Here is an 18,873-nt window from a genome sequence, read left to right as displayed (position 1 = left end):
ACCCCACACACACCCCAACACGCACACACTCGGGCTCGGGGGTGACTGGGTCTGTGCTAGAGTAGTTATCTATCCAGGTGAGGTCGCTACTAGCCCTGGTCCGGCTTAGGACGAGGCTAGGCTTCCCTTAGACTCATAAAGTCCCACCCACAGGAACAAACAGGAAGTTGGCCTGTGTTTCGGGGAGGTACCAATGGCTCCCTTCCTCCCTGGCATACCAGGTGTGGTGTAGAAAAGCCTAAAAGTCTATAGCTGTCTGAGCCACCCACTGCCTGAGTACTTGGGCTGCAGGAGACCAACTCTTCGCAAACTCCTCCAGAGTTAACAGCTGCTGACCACCTAAAGCTGGCCCCTCACAGCCATGTGAGAGGTAGGGTCAGTGTGAAAGCAGGGCCTGCAGATCTAATTTGATGCTGGATCAGACCTTTCCAGGTCTCTGAACATTCTTAAGTAAGCTGAAAACAGAACTACTTATCTCACCTCAGGTGATTTGCCTCAGGCCACTTTGAGAATGTAGATATAAAGTGGCTCCTGGGGACTGTATATTCAATATAGGGACCAATCTCTTCCTGCCTTCTAGGCCCCAATGGCTCCCAAACATACTTGGTGCTAGATCTTGCTGTGGGGAGTTTGGGGCAGGTAGGAAATGGAATGTTGGCGTAGGGGGTGTGCTAGTTTCCCTCCTCCCCATCATTCTGGTTTGTGCTGTGTGGGGGTGTCTGCTAGGGAGGGTGGAGCAAGACAGACAAATGTGTATCTGTTTCTCTGTGCTGATTGTACGGCCCTCACAAACTCAAAACTGAAGAATTTTCTGAAAACACACCAGACCTTGTAGGGAGAGTAATATGGAATCCATGCCCTTATAGGTGGAAATGATCTTGTTGTGTACATCTGGAAGGCATGGCTGAGTTAAATATTTCAGACTCTGGATGAGGCCTAGAGCAGCCAACTGCTGGGAATGATTACTGCAGGATTAGAGAGGCCCGGCTCCAGCCAGTCTGGGAGAGACCCCCAAGAAGGCAGACCGTGGAGGAGCTACCCCCACCCCTAGGTTCTTCCCCGCCATCAACAGCTTTGCAAGCATTTGTTTCAGCTCTTTGTGGCTAGAGTTCTCAGAAACCCTGGACTCTTCCATCCGGTTCTAAAAGCTTCCTCTCAGGTTGACGTGAAAAGGTTGCTCTTCCTCTAGGGAGTAAAAAACCTCCCTCTACCTGTAGCAGAGGTTTTCCAGCACCCCCAAACTAAACATCTTGAAACTGGTACTTTGAGGGTACCAAAGGAAGTGAAATTAAAAGGTCGTTTAGCAATACGCCTGGCAGTCTGTGGATCATTTCTTTTACAATCTTCTGTAGCGCTTGTTAAACTGCGGCATCCATACTCCACACCAGACTCCAGAGCTGCAATATGTAAAGGCAGGAGGTAGAGCACGAGCGAGCTTAAGCTCTGCATTTTTAACGAATTCTCAGGGGCGTTAGCACATATTAAGGAGAAAGGGCAGGATTCCTGAAGGAAATAGACGAGGGTGATTGTATTTCTGAGACAGGGTTTGGAGCATCCCATTCTGGCCTCCAACTGTACAGCTTTGGATAACTTTGCACTCCTGATCCTCCTACTTCTACCTCCCAGGTGCTGGAATTAAAGGCATTCACCACCACACCCAGTTAGGGCTGATTCTTGAGTCTCTGTTGAGAAATGTGAATGGCTCACCTCACAGGTGAAGAGGGATAGCCGGTCAGGCAAGGCCTGGGTATGGCCCACTGACCTACACGTCCGTCAGTGATTTCATGGAGTCCTCAGTAAGTTCACCCACCACTCTGCACCCCTATGCCAGGGGAAGGTGTGTATTTAGGGGGTGTAATGTGAAGCCCTTGTACTGCTCCCTGCTTTCTGGGAGCCCATGGCACCAAGGCTGAGGTAGGGAAAAGGACCCATTTACTCCCAACTCAGAGAGGAAATCCAATCAGTGTGGGGAGACACCTGGTGGACAAGTAAGAAAAAGCACAGAAACAAAGGCAATAGAAATGTTTCATTCAAACTGGAAATGGCTCTACAAAGAGTCCTAGCTCCAGCTGTCAGAGGCAACATACAGTAGAATCAGTATCCAGGGGGCAATCACTGTGTGCTCACAGCTTCTTTCCATGGTTCTGTGACCATGCAATCCAGTGGAAGGGCGCTCCCATCTCTGAGGCCCTATTAGTACAGGAAAAGCACTTAGAATCAGGTCTAACAAGTACCTTATGCCTGGCTCTACACGGCAGAGAGGCTTGGTGCCCACTGTATCATTCTTTGGCTCTGAATGCCAAAATGCTGGTGTTTCAGCAGGAACCTCCTGTTCAGGGCCTGCCTTCATTATCTGACCTAAGGTTTGAGTATGTTTCTCCACTTGGACGCCTTTCTCCAGAGGTCCACAAGGCCACTTCCAGTCCTCACGCACTCTGCTCAATGCCTAATTACTCCATAATTAAAGTTTTTTCACCATGGAATGCAGCCCTAGGCTTGGAAGGTTCCATGGCTCAGGACTATATGCAAGAGCCCTAGCAGAAGGCCACGAGTCTGTGTGGTAGCCTGGTCCATCAGGCTCATTTTAGCAAGCAGCGATTCACTGTTTTCACCTTCAAGACTGAGAGGGGCTCGGGTCTTGGTCTAAGCCAGTCTCAGAGTTCTGGTGCACAGCCCCTTTTTTGGCAGAAGAGGACTTTTTGGCCACTAGTCCATTGTCATCCTTGATCTTCTTGAGCCGGGCTTTGCTCTTGGGTGGGGTGGAGAAGGTAAGAGAACTCTTGTTGAACTCAAGTGGGAAGACACCTACATCTCCATCAAAGCGATTCTTGGACACTTGGAGATAGCGCTTCCCTGGCCCAGTCACCAGCTTCCTATCCTGCAGGATCAGAACATTGTCTGCCTCTTGGCTTGCCTAAAGGAGAGGCAGGAGAAAGAACACATAGGAGAGAAAGAAAGGTTGAGGGTGTGGGGAGGAGTGGCAAGAACGGGAAAAGGAGGGGCTGGAGAGATGGCCCAGGAGCTAAGAGCACTGGCTGCTCTTTCAGAGGACCCAGGTTCAATTGCCAGAACCTACAGTTCACAACTGTAATTCCAGTCCTGGGAATCCAATGCGTCCTTCTATGGGCACCAATATGGACATGGTGCACAGACATCTGCCTCTGCCTCTGCCTCTCCGAGTGCTCGGATTAAAGGCATGTGCTACCACAGCTGGCTACCACCAATTTTTTTAACTTCTGCACTATTCTTGTTCCATATTTGTTTTCAAAGTGACATAGATTTTGATCCTCAACCTACCTAGCTCAGGCCTTATATGTAAAAGGAATTCGGAAGACCACTGGAGACACTGGGATGGAGCTGGTCCTGTGCTCTAAAAGGCCTTCCCATTTATCTATCTATCCACCTATTTTTAAAAAATTTATGTACATTGGTATTTTGTCTGCATTTATGTCTGTGTGAGGGTGTCAGATTCCCTGGAACTGTAGTTAGACAGTTGTGAGCTACCATGTGGGTGCTGGGAATTGAACACAAGCCCCCCTGGCCTTCCTATTTATTTGATGATCAGACATTTACTATATGGAAACCTCAGTATGACTGTTGTTGGTATGGCCACTAGGCAGTCTCCCCAGATGTCACAGGATAACTCCCCAAGAACTAGTGTGCTTATCACAGCTCTCATCCCACTAAGCTGCAATCAGATGTGAGCTCCTAGAGGCAAAGAACCAACTACCATCCCTTGCTCCTCATGTCAGCCCCCAGAGCCACTGCCTCTTGCTTTTCTCAGGACAGTCATGAGGAGCTAAGGCGGAACAAGGACTGTTTCTAGTTACATCTGTCTTTCTAACTCTTCAAAACTTGAGTGCCTTAAAACCAACTCACTTTGGCTGAGCCAAAAATGGATGCTGTCTGCAGTTCCTTGTCATCATCCTCTTTCCGTGGGTGAATAACCAGAGTCACGTGGCAGCTGTTGTCGGTAGCAAACTTCCGAAAGGCTCCAACAATGTAGTCTTGAGCTGCAATCCTGCAGCAATGAAATTCAGCAATAGAAGAGGTTACTGGGTGGAACACGCACACTCTTGAGCCAGACCCTCCATACAAACAGTTCCCAGCCCTGTTACGCTTTCTTCTACTTAAGGATTCACACTCAAGTCCCTGGACAGCTTCATGAGAAGAAAAGTATGTTTAAGATAGATAAGAAGAATTCACCTGTCTGTAGAGAGCTGCTCATGACCCATCATGAACTGCAGGTTGTCAATGACTACGTGACAAACATCATAGACGTAGACAGCATGTTGCATTGTGTCTATTACAGACCTGGGAGAGAGAAGCAGCGATTTAAATAGTTAATTATACTCTAAGGGGAAGAGCTTGCATCCCGAAAACACATGATGGTCTACTTTTCTGATTTCCCATTCTTTGAAAACCCCAAGCCTGTCTAAAGAGACTGAGAAAGCACTCTTACTGGAGACAGAAAGGAAATCAAAAATATTATGTGATCTCTCAGAAATGAAAGTAAGGGCCAGGTATGGTGGTGCACACCTTTAACCAAGCACTCTAAAGGCAGAGGAAGGTGGTTATGTGAGTTCAGGACCAGCCTGCTCTACATAATGAGTTCCAGGATAGCCAAGAGCCATCTAGAGAGACTCTGCCTCAAAACAAACAAATAAATAAAATGTAAAGAATCTTCTTAAAGAGTAACTGGACTCTGAAGACCTTACCTGATGCTCTGCTGCCCGTGGAAAGTCATGAAATAGAGAGGCAAGTCCTCAAAGCGGTCTGCCCACTCTTCATACTTGTCCAGCTGTTCTTCCAGGCGTGTCACAGCAAACTGAGTCAGCATGACCCGGGCTAGTCTCACATTGCTGATCTCAAAGCTGCCCCACAGTGTGTTCACTCCCTGGGTACACAAATCCAGGGCGTACTCACTGATGAATGTTGTCTTTCCGCTGCCTGTTGGCCCTGTAAGGGGGATGGACACAGCTCTGGGTTATGAGGAAAGTCTGGCAGCATGTAGGAGGCAGAGGCAGGCAGATCTCTGAGTTCAAAGCCAGCCTGGTCTACAGAGTGAGTTCCAGGACAGCCAGGGCTACACAGAGAAACCTTGTCTTGAACAAAACAAAACCACCATCCCCCAAAAAAGCCCCAAAACAATCAAATAAAAAAAAAAAAAAAAAAAAGGAAAGTCTGGTCCTTGATTCAAGATTCTGCCCAAAGTTGGGAAGGAAGCCTCCTTTCACCATGCCATCAGGGGGCTGCAGAGATAAAGCAGTAGTTATGAGCACTTGTTGCTCTTACAGAGGGTTTGATTCCCAGCACCCACATGATGGCTCCAACCATCTGTAAGGCAAGTTCCTGGGGATATGATATGACTTCTGGCCTCTGAGGGCACCATGCACACATGCTGTGTGCACACGCACATACGGGCAAAGCATTCATACACACAGTAAATAAATCTAAAAAAATTAACTAAACATTGCCCGTGGCCAAAACCCACATACTTTTGTTACCGTATTGTTTAATCCGTTACTTGAAACAGTGATTTAAAAAAAAAAAAGTATTATTTTTATGGGTATGTGTGTTTTAGCTGCATGCATGTCTGTGCATCATATGCATGCCTGGTGTCCTTGGAGGTCAGAAGAGGCATCAGATCCCCTGGAACTGGAGCTACAGACAGCTATAGTGTGTGAGTGCTAGGAACCGAACTCTCAGCAAGAGCAGCCAGTGCTCTAACCACTGAGCCATCTCTCCAACCCTCCAAAAAGTGATTTCATAAAGAATCACCTGTAAAGACCGTCAGCTCGCCCTTCCGATGCCCTTTCAGTAGACGATTGAGGTCTGGAAAGCGGCCCCAGCGGACACCAGCTACTTCCTCCACATTTGATAGTTCTCCTAAAACCTCTTCACGGAGCTGGCGGAAAGACACGATAGACTTGTGCCAGGCAGGGAGGGCAGTACGAAGAATACGGGAAAGACTTAAGCCTTGGTTTAAAGCCTCCAGGGGACGAGGTTGCTGGTTCCCAGGCCTCACCAAAGAGCACCGCTTGGGGTTGAGTTTTCGGGCAAACAGTTTGGCAGCTTCCCAGGATCGAAGGTCATCCCCCAGCCAGAAGACAATCCGGCGGAACTGTTCAAGGTAAGGGAGTAAGGCTGGGGGTAAGCAGACAGTCCCTCGGGGTAGGGAGAGGGTGGGCAGCCCCGTGGCCTGGCTCAAGGCCAGGCTGTCCAGCTCACGACTTGTCAGGACCACTTCAGCATCTCTACGGCCGATCAGTGGTAAACCAAATAGGTTGTGATAGGCACCAAGCCGGGGAATGGTGGTCTCCATGTACTTAACTCCATTCTCCTGACCTTCAGCCCCTAGTAGCTTCAGGCCACGTAATCCTGAGCTCCCAGGCATGAACCAAGGGAAGACCAGACTTCGAGCAGAGCGAAGGTATCGGACACTGAACTTCCTGAGTGTGTCATCAGTCACCTTGGTAAGGCCAAACATGACACGAGCCAGCTGGGCTTCCTCAGGGTCAGGCAGTTCCCAAAGAGGTATGGTTCGGTTCCATATTCTCAGGACCTCCTCCCTGTCCTCAGACTCTGGGCCCTCAGTAAGTAGGGCTCCTTCTCGGGTCCCATCCCCTCGTCCCTCCACACAGGCCTGGAAGTCTTCCCAGCTCCCCTCTGCTAGGCTGCTCATGCAAAGAAAGCGTCCTGTGGTCTTGTCAATGAAGAGGTGGAAGGAAGTGGTAGCATCTTTCTTCTGATCTTTGATGTCTGTGGACCCCACAAAGGGGCTTGGTGCTCGAAGGCAGCTGTGGCCATCGTGGAAGGGGATCCCATGCGCTCGTAAATACTGGCGGATCTCAGTTGTAGTCACAGGCGACACTGGTACCTCTAAGGCTGGGAGGGCTTCCTTTCTGTACCTTCTACGGGGAGGGCCTGGAGCCAGGCTTCGGGGCAGGCCCCTCCGACCCATCCATTCCCCACGCAGTGGCAGCAAGATCCGGAGGGGATATGCCCGTCGGAGGAGAAGCCACATTCCTAATGGAGTGGGATGTCACTTCTGCTAAAAATTTGGTGCCTGTTTTGGTGCCTTCAGTAGGCCAGACCTACGAACCTTCCACAAGGCACTCACCGGACTCACTATAGCCGGCTTCTCTCTTTATCTTTCCTCAAACTTCTCCTTAACGAACACAAGGCTTGATCCCTTTGGCTGCTGTGCATTGCTACTTCACATCTTTGCACCCCTACACGACCCTGTCACGTCTACGTCCCTCTGAAGACTCTCATATCCGTCCTTTACAATTTCTCTCCAGCACCTCACTTCTAGGGCCTTCTACGGTCCCTCAATCTAAATGGCTTCTCTGTATCATCTCCTCACGTCTACTAACCCTCTACGGACTCTCCTCGCCAATCTCATCTCCACAGCTCTCTGCATCCTGTCTGAACCCGAACTCCAGGCGCTTACTGGGGCGTCCACACAGCTGGAGGTCACGAGCTGAGGCCCGGCCTCCTCACTGCCTCCGGGGTCTTGCCTCCGCCTCAGGAGCTCCACGCTCCCGCCCCGAGCTTCGCGTCACCACGCCACTTTCTACTCTTCTGCCCGCAATGTGGGTCGCCAGCACGCGCCTCTCGCCGTGACCTCGGAAGCAAAACTCTCCCGGGCGTCCACGGTCCCAGAACCGGAAGTCGCTGCTCAGCCCCGCCCTCCCGTTCACCGTCCGGACTACCGAGAGGTAGCCATGACTGCGCGCGGGACTGCGAGCCGCTTTCTGACCAGCGTCCTCCATAACGGGCTTGGTCGCTACGTGCAGCAGCTGCAGCGCCTCAGCCTCAGCCTCAGCCGGGATGCGCCCTCGTCCCGCGGCGCCAGGTGAGGCAGCGGAAGCGGAAAGACCGGAGTGGGGGCGGGGAACGGAGGGACCGGGTCCCGGCCACCCCACTCACCTTCGCTGGGTCTCGCAGGGAGTTCGTGGAACGCGAAGTGACGGACTTCGCCCGACGGAACCCTGGGGTCGTCATATACGTGAACCCGCGCCCGTGCGCGGTGCCCAGGATAGTGGCAGAATACCGTGAGTGGGGCCGGGCGAGGGCGGGAGGGCGGAATCCCGGCTTGCCGGCTGGATTGTACTTGTTTGACTTCTGACCTGGCCGCTTCTGCTCATTTCCTCGTCCCTCTGCCAGTTAACGGGGCTGTGCGCGAGGAAAACATCAACAGCAAGTCGGTGGAGGAGATCACGTCGCTGGTGCAGAAGCTGGCCGAGCAGTCCGGCTTGGAGGTGATCCGCATCCGCAAGCCCTTCCACACGGATAACCCTAGCATCCAAGGCCAGTGGCATCCCTTCACCAACAAACGGACAGTCCCCCGCGGGCTGCGTCCCAGAGAACTTCAGGATCCTGCTCCAACTTCGGTACATGCACAGTGAAGAAGCAGACTTTGGGCCGTGAAAGTGATAGGATTGGTTCCTCTTTCAGATTTCAAGCTCAGGCAAATAGGTGGAGCCTGCTGAGGGGGCCGTGGCCCGAGAGAAAGAAGAGCTATTTCCATTGCCCACTACTAGGTACCTTGTGAATACCCTAATTCTGATTCAGGTAGCCTCCTTGCAAGCAGAGATATGAGAAAACTTTCATGTGTTGTACAGGGACTTTGTTTTCTAAAATCCAAATAATGATTTCAAAACAGTGAAGGATCTTGAGGCTGTCTCCTGAAGGACTTGTGATGTCTTGCTGCTCTTGCTGTGGCCTGGCATTGGGCAAGGCACCTTATATTTGTCAGTGTTTTGTGCAGACGGATTTAATCCCAGCACTCAGGAAGCAGAGACAGGCAGATCTCGATGAGTTCGAGGCCAGCCTGGTCTCAATGAGAGTCCAGGAGAGCCAGTGCCTCACAGAGAAACCCTGTTAAACCGAAAAGAAAGAAGGGAGGGAGGGAGGCCCAGCTAGACCTCAGTGAAAGAAAGAAAAAAGAAAACTAAGGTGGTTCTCAGTGGCAGCACACTCCTTTAATCACAGCACGTGGTTGGCAGAGGCAGGTGAATGCCTGGGCTACAGAGTGAGTTCTGGGACAGCCAGGGAAAATGAGACCACATTTGAAGCCTGAATTAATTAATTAATTAATTAATTAATTATCATGTGTATAGGTATTTTGCCTTGCATGTATGTCTATGCATCACTTGCTTGCATTGCCCATGAAGGTAAGAAGACAGTTGTAGGGCTACATGGAACTGGAGTTACAGTTGTGAGTTGCCAGGTGGGTGCTGGGAATTGAACCTGTGTCTTCTGAAAGAGTGGCTAATGCTCTTAACCACCTGAACATCTCTCCAGCCCCTCAGAAAAGTACACTTCAAAATGTGTACTTTTCAAAATAGCATCTCACTATGTAGCTCTGGCTGTCCTGGAACTGTATGTACACCAGGTTGGCCTCAAACTCACAGAGACCTGTCTGACTCTCAAGTGCTGGGACTATAGTGTGCAACACTGTATCTGGCGCAAAATGTGTGCATATTTTAAGCATACACACTTTTGATTCTAAAACGAGAAGCAGAACATAAGACCTTTCAATGGTTAGTGTCAAAGGGGATGTGACTTAAATTCTCAGAGCAAGTCCCAGATCACAAACTTCATTTAGTCCTAACTGCACTCCTACCCCAAAATTCTTTCTACAAAAATGAACCCATGTCCTTCCCTGTATCAAGGAATGGGAAGTGCTGAAAAGTTTCTTAGGGAAGAGCACAAGGACTGGCAAGAAGTATCTTCCAGGCCCACTTTAAACAAGGCAGGGGGGAACTAGAGGGATGGCTCAGGTTAAGAGTACTGGCTGTTCTTCCAGAGGACTCGGGTTCAATCTCAGAACCCACATGGCAACCAACATCTGTAACAGTTCAAGGGGACTTGACGCTCCTGGTGTCTGAGGACATCAGACAAAGGGAGGTGACCACGGAATGGACACGCCTTGGTGTGATGCTATAATTTTAATGACCAGCATTCAAAAGGCAGAGGCAGCCAGGTAGATGAGTTCAAGGCTTGCCTATTCTATGTAGAGGGTTCCAGGCCAGCCAGGGCTACTTAGTGAGACCATGTCTTTAAAAAAGAAGAGAGGGGCTGGAGAGGTGGCTCAGAGGTTAAGAGCTCTTCTGCTGGCTACTCTTCCAGAGGTCCTGAGTTCAATTCCCAACAACCACATGGTGGCTCATAACCATCTACAATGAGATCTGGTGCCCTCTTCTGGGTTGCAGATAGAACACCATGTAATAAATGAATAAATCTTTGAAGAAATAATAAAGAGAAAGGCAGGCTGGGGAGATGGTTCAGTAGGTAAAGACAGTCATTGCCAAGCCTCACAACCTGAGTTTGATCCCCAGGATTCATAGTGGAAAAAACAAACAGATTGTCCTGAGTTGCCCTCTGACCCCCACATATACACACATTTTTTTTTTTTTTTTTTTTTTTAAAGCAAGGGGCTGGTATGCTAGTGTATATCAGTAGTTCTGCATATCCAGGATGAGGGAAGGAGGATCACTTGAATCCAGGAGTTTGTGACCAGCCTGAGCAGCAGTGAGCTCACTATCTGAAAGAAAAAGCCAAAGGAAGACCAGGAATATACAAGACTGGGAGTCTTGTGTCACCCTCATCATTATCAATGAGTAAGACAAGCCTTGGCCAATGGCTCTTGTGCCTGCCCAGCTCAGCAAGGGCAGATGCAGGGGCTCTTATTCCTTGTATAAATGAGGACATTTCTGGGGTACCTCCATAGGCCAGAAACCTGTCCCTGATAAGCCAGTCTAGACCAAGCAGACACTTAAAGCTGTGGGGAAAGAGGGTGTTTATTAACCATCAGGAGGAGCAGTGCCCAGGCTCCCTGTTCCATCACATGCCTTCTCCACCCACCTGGGTGATGAGTGGGGTGGGGCAATCCTGAAGAAGTACAGCCATTCTCACAATAAATACATTCATTGTGGGGTGAAGGTGGGAGAGGGATGGGTGAAGGGCAGTAAAAACTCGTGGGGCTCCACGTTCTCAGCTATAAAAATAACAGTCATCCTCACCCAAAGGGAATGGGAGAGCTCAGTCAGGGTTGATTGTCCCATATGGGCCTGAAGACGTGGGAGGCCCTTGGACCTTGAAAGTGCCCTGGTGAGGTAGGACAGGAGTGGGAGCCAAGCATCCAAACTCCCAGCCTCTGCCCTTTGCATAGTTCCAGGAATGGGCTTCATGTGCCAGGTGAGATACCAGATCACTTCCCCCTGCTCTGGCCTAGGAGGAGCAATTGCTTGGTCCCTTAGAGGGAGGCTGGCTCATAGTGCAGTGTTGGTCACTTTTGTCCTATTTCTGTTGTGAGGACAGCTAAACAGGAAGGGAAATCTCCCTTTGAAATATCCATGGACCAAACCTAGCAGACACAGGTCTGACTACGGCAGCAAGGGGAGGTTCCGAATGTGCATGTAGGTGGAAATGTAAGCACAATATGGGCGTGTCACCACATGTGCATGGGAAGAGGACATGCCTGGAGCTCTGGCACCCTTGCATGTGAATGGGGGTGGGGAGGCTGGCTCATAAGGGCTACACAGGAAGGGAGAAGGGGGTGATGCTTCTTACCTCCCAGGCTGGCCTGCTCCCAGTCTCCTGCCAGAGGATTACCACATGGGGTGGAGACTGGAAAGGTGATGGGAAGGTGACATTGGAAGGGGACCCACTTAGGAAGGATGGATGCACCAGGAGGGGAAGGGCACTGCAGCCCAGCTGACAAACACTCTTCCATGTGCACATGTGAACGTAAGCAGGTGGCCGGGAGAGAGGTCTTGTCTGATTCAGGACTGCCCAGCGCACAGCTGTGCCGAAGGTGGTGACATTGAGGCCATCTGGACCTGCAGAGCCCTACCTGAGAAGAAGAGGAAGGTTGGGTAGATAACGGGCTAAGAAGACAGTCCTCTCCTCCCAAGCTTTTAGGTCAGGGGATAAAAACTGGGTTGGGGTCCTGAGGGAGCACCTACCTTTGAGGAGCACTGATGGGCCTGGGCTGCTCACATGTATGTCTTGGAAACTGAAGAGGGGACTTTGGCTAACCATGACTCTGGCCAGCCCTACAGAGACATCAAAAAAGCTGGAAGAAGGGCATGGAGTTGGGAGCATGAAGGAGGGAGGCTGTGTTGGGGAGGCGGTGGCCCAGCCTGGGGCAGAGAGGCTGCCTTGGAAGAGCATCTTTTGGGGGAGGCCCAGCTCAGACAGAACTCTCATCCAGCTGCTCTACAAGCTGGGTGTGCTTCCTCTTCTCCAGGATGCGGCTGAGCTCCTCTGCGAAGGAGCAGGGTCCAGCTGGCACTCCATTGTTGCTCTGCCTCAGGAGCACGTAGCTGTTACCATTCATCCTTCGCAGACGGCTGGGCAGTGCCACCAGCCCGTTGGTCAGCTCAGCCGGTGGGGGTGGGGGTGGTGGGGGTGGTGGGGCTGGGGCTCCTTCCCCAGGGATGATCTGGAGGCAGCCACTCTCCAGACCTCCAGCTCCCTCCCCGTCATCACCTTCGTCTTCCTCTCCAGGACACTGGCCTGAGACTGTCTGCAGCTGCACAGCTGAGCCCCCTGCCCGGCCAGCCCGACCCAATGAGTATTTCCGTCTGCGACCTCGTCTGCCTCCCCGCAAACAAGCCACATAGAGGAGGGAAGAGGCCAGAATGAGGCAGAGGCCACCAAGTATAGCAATGGCCACCACATAGAACAACCTCATGTCCTGTGCCAGCTGTGCCCCGGCCGTGACAGGGGCTTGTGGAGCTGGGGCAGGGGTGGCTGGACGGACAGTGAGGCTGTAGGAAGCCAGCAGCATACGCAGGCCGTTCTCCTCAGCATAGCAGCCATAGATGCCACTGTGCTCCAGTTGTGTGTCTGTCACCAGCAGCCCATCCACCCCCACGCGGTAACCATCCAGCCCATCACTCAGGCTCTTGCTCCCATTGAGTAGCCACAAAGCCCGGGCCAGGTTAGATGGCTGGTCACAGGGCAGGAGGACATCATCACCCCGGAGCACAGAGCGGGTCTTCAGTGGTGGTGGTGGTCCTGCAGAGGATGGAGGAGGAAAGATCAATATCTGCCCATCCCAGACATCATTGCAAATGGCAAGATAGACAGCAGACAGCTAACTTCCTGGCTGTCTAGAAGCACCAAGTCTAGAATTGGTGACAGCTAAGCAAGCCTGTGGGTGCATGCTTCCCAGGGGCACACTGGCCCTTCCTAGGAAGTAGACAGTGGCAGTGTCGCCCGTAGCTCCTCTCCCCTGGGCTTCAGTTCCCACCAGTTACCAAGGACTCCTAATCTTACCTTCAGCACAGTTGCTTTTCCTGAACACACAGACTTAAATGTTTACCACGTGCTGAACATCTTGCTCAGGCCAAAACCTCATTCATAACCACACCAGGTCCTGTCTTTGAATTGCTACCACCAAACAGCTGCTCAGCAGTTTGCATCAGGAACCCAGAAGGCTCCCTTGCCTCCCTTCCTCATCTTTATGTCTACCCTCACGAGACTCTCAGAACTGTTCGCTTCTTTCCTTCTATGGCTGCCTGCCCTCTAGGGCCCTCATTCAGTCTTTTCTTGCAACTACAGGTGATCCCTTGAAAACACAAATCTAGACTGAGGAGATCAGTCAGTGAGTATAAGTGCTTGCTCCAAGCTTGACAACCTGAATTCAATCCCTGGAATCCCACATGTAGGAAGGAGAAAAGCAACTCCCATAAGGTGTTTTACACGTAAACATCCATGTCACACACATATACTTGTGAGCAAAATAAAATTTTAAAAATCTGAATACAGGAGCTGGAGAGATGGTTCAGTGGTTAGAGGAGCCACTTGCAGAGGACCCGAGTTTGGCTTCCAGCACCCATGTGCTGGTTCACAGACATCCATAACTCTGGTTCCAGGGGATGCAACACTCTCATCTTCCTTCCATGGACACCAGTCATGCATGTAGTTCACATACATACATGCAGGCAAAATGTACTCATAATATATATATATATTTTTTTTAATTTAAAAATACAGGGCCGGCCAGTGGAGGCACATGCCTTTAATCCTGTCACTCAGGAGGCAGAGGCAGGCAGATCTCTTTGAGTTTGAGGCCAGCCTGGTCTATAGAATGAGTTTGAGGACAGCCAGGACTACACAGGAAACCCTGCCTCAAAAAAAAAAAAAAAAAAAAAAAAAAAAATTGTTTTAATACAAATCCAATCATGCTTCTCCTTAGTATAAAACTCTTCAGAGGTTTTCCTCTTGCTTTTCATGTAAGGACCAAAACTGTGGACATGGACCCTCCTCACCCCTCTAGTCTTTTCCCCTAAGCCCCCTCATCCTGCTGACCCCCCTGCCTGAGTGTCATCACCCCGCCCATGCCCTCCACCTGCCTGGTTAGCTGGGACATGGCTCAGCTTAGTGAGCAAAAGCACAAACTTGAATCCAACTGCTTCAGGCCAGGTCGATTCTGCCCCTGCTGCTTGGCAGCTGAGTTACCATGAACAGTTTCCTTATATTCCCTGGGCCTCAGAGGGGACCCTCATGGGAACGACAGTGGTGCCTCTCATGGAGTATCACGAGAATAAATGCATGGAGGTATTGGGCTCGGCACGTACGTTCTCAGTGCACGCTAACTCTGATTACTGACTTCGGTTCTTCCTTCAGAGACCAGCTCTGCTACATGATGTTTGTTTAGAGAAAAACACATCCTTCTGCACCTTGTTGCAGTTGCAATTATTAATAATTACAGTTTTTTGTGTTTACATCCCCCCATGACTTAGGCATATGCTTTACATGTGATCATATAACCATAACTAACTCGTTAACTGCCCCCAACATATTTGTGTGTGTGTGGCACGTGCTTGCACACATGTTGTGTGTTGCTGGAGAACAAATCCGGGACCTGCCTTTACACCAGCCATAAGCTACCTCCAATGCACCTGTCTCCAAGTCTTGGGCCTATTTCCTCACTTACACTGTATTTGGGAAATAAGCATCCACTGAGCACTTACCCCGTGCTGGGTCAACCTCTCCAAAACCACACAAGCACATAACCTCAACATCCACACAGGTCCATGAGTTCCACCTACCTGTATCCCTGCCGTCCTCACAGCCTCGATTTCCTCTCTCTATGTCCTGTATCAGTGCTGTCCTGGGGACAGAAAATAAAAAATCATGAACAGACGGATAGCAGGGTAACTGACGTCAGTGCCCATCCCTTCCTTTCCCCACTTAAGGCACAATTACCCCATCCCCACTCCCAGCCTCTACCCTGGAACCTGTTGGCTATGGTGGTGGCCACCATGCAGGCCTGGGTGCTGGAGTCCCAGCCACAGTAGGGGTCCCGTGCCAGGATGCAGTCGTAGCAGGAACGGTAGCGTGAACAGCCGGACAGAGGGAACTGGATGACTCCGCTAGCAGCCCCGACGTACAGGCTGTGCTGGAACCAGAGAGGACAGTTGGTCAGCAGCCCCCCATGGGGAGGCTTCCTCTCAACCTCCCCAGTCCCTTTCTGTTATATTGACACCAGAAGTCAGGTCTACCTGCATTGGAGAGATAACTAGATTGTCCACAGCCTGGGGCTCCCTGAACACTTGTATCTCTTCGATAATGTGCATCCCAGAGCCCAGGACTACAGCCTTGTGGATCCAGCCATCAGCTGATGTAGAAAGGACACAAGTCAGAACCTACCAGTGTGATATGCTCTCGGTACCCGACAGGAGGCCTAACGGGAACAGCTCAGGAATCAGAAGATTAGGGACACAGAATCAGCCACCAGCAGTGGCTTCCTCAAGACACAGGGCACCCCAGGCCAACATGGCAGGAACTGCTGTGTTCAGGAGCATCAGTAAGCAAGGCCATTAGGGATGAGGGATTTGGGTCAGATGCACCTGTGCCCAGAAAGAGGAGGTCATAGGTGGGTCCAGCCGGCGTGCTGACGTGTGTTCCTGTGAGTTGTGTGTAGCGTACATTGCGCTTCAGCAGCAGGGGCCGCCCACGTGTGGGCACCACAGGCCGAGCCATCAGTGGATGCAACTTCACAAAATCCAGAACCAGGGATGGCAAGTCTTGGGATGAGTTGTAGCCTCGGCTGCGCAACGAATCTGTGATGCACTGGGTTGGGGGATGGGTGGTGAGCCTCCGGGCTTCACCACCTGCCTTCCCAACCAGGGCTTTGTCTACTCAACATAGGCTCCAGGCCTGGGTGCTCACCGAGCCAGGCCTGGGGTCAGGCACCCCACCCTCATAGCGGCCCCAGCGCCGGGCACCATCCTGGTACTCCATGAAGGGGCCTGTGAAGACAGCCTGCATCTCAGCCAGGTCATAGCGGCAGATGGCTGAAGCCTCCAGGGTCTTCCTAGGAATGAGACATCGGAGAGGACTGAGGGGAGGCTACCCCCACCCCATGCTCCATCTGGAGCCACTGTTACCATGGTCCATCTCCACTGTAGGCCCACGGCCCGTCTTGTGCATCAGTGGGCCACAATGCCCTCTGGCCTTAGGAAAGCTTGACAGGCCTGACCTCGTTTTGCAGAGAGCTCTTCCCCAGCTCATCTCCGACCTCAGCTCCAGCCCTTAAAGCTCTCGGTTCCTTTCCGTTCACACCCGCCCCGCTTACCACTGTGTTGTCAGTGCGAAGACTGCATAGAAGTGTGTGTGGGCCGACGAGTCGGCATCCAGGCTACAGACGCCCCGCAGCATCTCATACTGTGGAATATGGCAGATGAGTCGAGCCTTCAGGAAGGATGTCCACTTCTTCTGGAGGATCTTTTTCCCTCCCAGATCTCCCTGGGGAGGTGGGGACACAAGATCAGGACCAGAGGTCTATAGCCTCTCCCCACACCCTGCCTTCATCATCCGCACCTTGCACACGCGGGCGACTCTAGCTACACGGTGGCTGCTGCGACCCTGACTGAAGCTGCTGGAGCCTTCCTCACGTTCCATGAAGAAGAAGTAAATCTTGTCATCGTCACCCACTGCACTGGCCTTGCTCTCCCGAACCAGCACAGAGAACACAAACTCAGCATCTGTGGGTTGAGTATTTGGGTGGCTTATGGAACAGGCTGAGCCCTCTCCCGAAGCCACGCCCCTTCCACAGCCACGCCCATTCCCTCAGCCTCCTTCCATAATACGCAGGTGTGGAACGGACAGGCCCACCTGGAGACTTGGGAATGGGACGGTCAGCTACCCAAAGGAATAAATAATGAGAAGTAGACCCCTACCCCCCATCCTCCTAACCATTGAGCCAGTGCATAGGTGCTTCCTCAGTTCTCAGAGAGTGTGGGTGGCGGCTCCGACGGATGTCAGGAATGCTCCGGAATTCATACCGTGTGGCTGTGTAGAGGCCTCCATCTGGGGCAGGGACACCCAGTCATGAGATACATGTCATGTGCCTTAGAGAACATGGCATGCACAAATGGCAAGTCCTAGCAATAGGATCCACATTCAGATCATAGCACTCTCAGCCCAGGACTGGTGGCAGGCCTCTGCTCACCGATGATGAGGCCAGTGAAGCCACGGGCTGGGTCGTAAGGACATTTCTCCTTTCCCTCCTCGAAGCTAGTAGGCAAGATGAAGGCCTCAGCATCCTGAAGAACAAGGGTCTCAATCAGTCAATGGTCCTGAGGACAGGCAAGGGCTGCAGCCCAGGGTTAGGTCAGTCTGGGGTCAGCAGTCAGGGCTCGGGGCAGCGGGACTCACAATGGCTGCACAGAGGGGCTGGAAGGCGTGAGTCCCACACGCATAGAAGTGGGTGGCGTTGAGCCGCTGTAGGAACCGCACGTGGTTGAAACACTCCGTCTGCGGACAAAGGAAGGCAGTGCTGTAAGCCCTCTGCCCGGACACAAGCCACCTCTATTAGTCTAACCTTGCGGTCTGACTCTTGCCCCCTCCCATAGGACATACTTTCCAAGATGTCTCTGATGACCTGACTCCTCTCTTCCAGCTTCTCCCGTGTCTGTGTCTCCTGCAGTCCCTCCACTTACCTTCAAGGGCCATCGGAGCTCAAAGATGGAGAAGCTTTTCAGGAGAATGGGGGCTTGCCATGAGTTAAAAAATTACTTCTGAGGAATGCTGCCTGACCTCTAATCCTGGAACTCCCACAAATCCCAACTCTCTCTCTTTCTGTGGCCTCACAAACAATGTCAACCTTACACAGTCCTAAAGCAAGCTCCCATTTTCCCTGACCCAAATTTTCCCTCTTAAACCTGTCTATCCAGTCTTTCCCACCTCAACCTGGATCTGCCTTGCTCTCGTCCAGAAGCATCTTTGCTGCCACCCACTCTCTTTGCCCCCACATCCAGTCCCCCTCCGTGAGTCATTGTGCCAAGTGGTTCTCGAACGTGGCCCACGTCACTAGTCTCATCCAGTGCAGATAACCATCAGCTCTTCCTTCCCTCTAGTGGCCACCTGACCCCCTCCTAACCTGCTCTGCTACTCCTTATGACAACTGTTTACTCAGGGAGTGAGAGGTGCTCGAAGAGAGCACAATTCAAATAGCACAGGGGCATCTGTTGTCATCATCCTGTCATGCGTTCCTGTCTCCCAGGTGACCTCAGAAGGGGACCATAGATACCATGTCCAAAGTTTCCTTCCAGAGACATTCTATCTGTCAACACCCTCTTGCTCCCATCCCATCCACTTTCCAAAGCCACAGATGTAAAGCAGACCATGCCAGCGGCTCACCAGTGCTCTGAACACACAGTCTCACAGGGCCTGGCCTTGCCTCTGTCTGTTCAACTCCATGTACTGCAGCCACACTGGCTTGCTCCATCCTTCAGGCGCCCTAGGCTACTGTCCAAGTCTCTTTGCTCATCCTCCTGTCTGTGACCCAGAGTTTGAATCCACGGAAGACTCCTTATTTCTACTTACTCTGTCACCCGCTGAGAC

The 18,873-nt window shown here is 51.6% G+C and overlaps 3 protein-coding genes across 5 annotated transcripts in view; 1 reads left to right on the top strand and 2 right to left on the bottom strand.

Moving 5' to 3' along the window:
• Positions 1-2,007: 2,007 nt before the first annotated feature.
• Positions 2,008-7,533, bottom strand: Twnk (twinkle mtDNA helicase). Its single transcript, XM_055591773.1, has 5 exons — positions 5,782-7,533; positions 4,719-4,959; positions 4,207-4,314; positions 3,880-4,021; positions 2,008-2,914 (listed from the first exon to the last, which is right to left on the bottom strand). Exons 1-5 carry the CDS (start codon positions 7,025-7,027, stop codon positions 2,615-2,617), a joined length of 2,037 nt encoding a protein of 678 aa, XP_055447748.1. The 5' UTR covers positions 7,028-7,533; the 3' UTR covers positions 2,008-2,614.
• Positions 7,534-7,644: 111 nt separating this feature from the next.
• On the top strand, positions 7,645-8,698 carry Mrpl43 (mitochondrial ribosomal protein L43). Its single transcript, XM_055591774.1, has 3 exons — positions 7,645-7,861; positions 7,954-8,060; positions 8,173-8,698. The coding sequence occupies exons 1-3, from the start codon at positions 7,731-7,733 to the stop codon at positions 8,412-8,414; spliced, it is 480 nt and encodes a 159-aa protein (XP_055447749.1). The 5' UTR covers positions 7,645-7,730; the 3' UTR covers positions 8,415-8,698.
• Positions 8,699-11,740: 3,042 nt separating this feature from the next.
• Sema4g (semaphorin 4G) overlaps positions 11,741-18,873 on the bottom strand; it is a 12,929-nt gene continuing 5,796 nt past the window's right edge. For all 3 annotated transcript variants that reach the window (XM_055591770.1, XM_055591772.1, XM_055591771.1), the window contains exons 5-16: positions 17,686-17,784; positions 17,480-17,573; positions 17,224-17,337; positions 16,849-17,012; positions 16,604-16,773; positions 16,198-16,342; positions 15,876-16,098; positions 15,528-15,643; positions 15,264-15,424; positions 15,075-15,136; positions 11,979-13,035; positions 11,741-11,866 (exon numbers count right to left, since the gene is read on the bottom strand). In XM_055591770.1, coding sequence (XP_055447745.1) covers positions 12,206-13,035; positions 15,075-15,136; positions 15,264-15,424; positions 15,528-15,643; positions 15,876-16,098; positions 16,198-16,342; positions 16,604-16,773; positions 16,849-17,012; positions 17,224-17,337; positions 17,480-17,573; positions 17,686-17,784 — 2,178 coding nt within the window. In that variant the 3' untranslated portion in view covers positions 11,741-11,866; positions 11,979-12,205. The remainder of the gene's footprint in view (positions 11,867-11,978; positions 13,036-15,074; positions 15,137-15,263; positions 15,425-15,527; positions 15,644-15,875; positions 16,099-16,197; positions 16,343-16,603; positions 16,774-16,848; positions 17,013-17,223; positions 17,338-17,479; positions 17,574-17,685; positions 17,785-18,873) is intronic.

Source organism: Psammomys obesus, unplaced genomic scaffold, assembly GCF_907164565.1.
Source record: "Psammomys obesus unplaced genomic scaffold, mPsaObe1.curated_primary_1811, whole genome shotgun sequence".
Lineage (NCBI taxonomy): Eukaryota > Metazoa > Chordata > Mammalia > Rodentia > Muridae > Psammomys > Psammomys obesus.
This window is presented reverse-complemented; position numbering and strand designations above follow the sequence as displayed.

Excerpts from the sequence above, each read along its gene's own strand:
- Twnk (XM_055591773.1), bottom strand. The coding sequence starts at position 7,027 with ATGTGGCTTCTCCTCCGACGGGCATATCCCCTCCGGATCTTGCTGCCA. Across the intron at positions 4,960-5,781 it reads CGAGCTGACGGTCTTTACAG|GGCCAACAGGCAGCGGAAAG; the intron begins GTGATTCTTTAT and ends TCCCCCTTACAG. Across the intron at positions 2,915-3,879 it reads CCATTTTTGGCTCAGCCAAA|GCAAGCCAAGAGGCAGACAA; the intron begins GTGAGTTGGTTT and ends CCTCTCCTTTAG.
- Mrpl43 (XM_055591774.1), top strand. The coding sequence starts at position 7,731 with ATGACTGCGCGCGGGACTGCGAGCCGCTTTCTGACCAGCGTCCTCCAT. Across the intron at positions 7,862-7,953 it reads CCCTCGTCCCGCGGCGCCAG|GGAGTTCGTGGAACGCGAAG; the intron begins GTGAGGCAGCGG and ends TGGGTCTCGCAG. Across the intron at positions 8,061-8,172 it reads CAGGATAGTGGCAGAATACC|TTAACGGGGCTGTGCGCGAG; the intron begins GTGAGTGGGGCC and ends TCCCTCTGCCAG.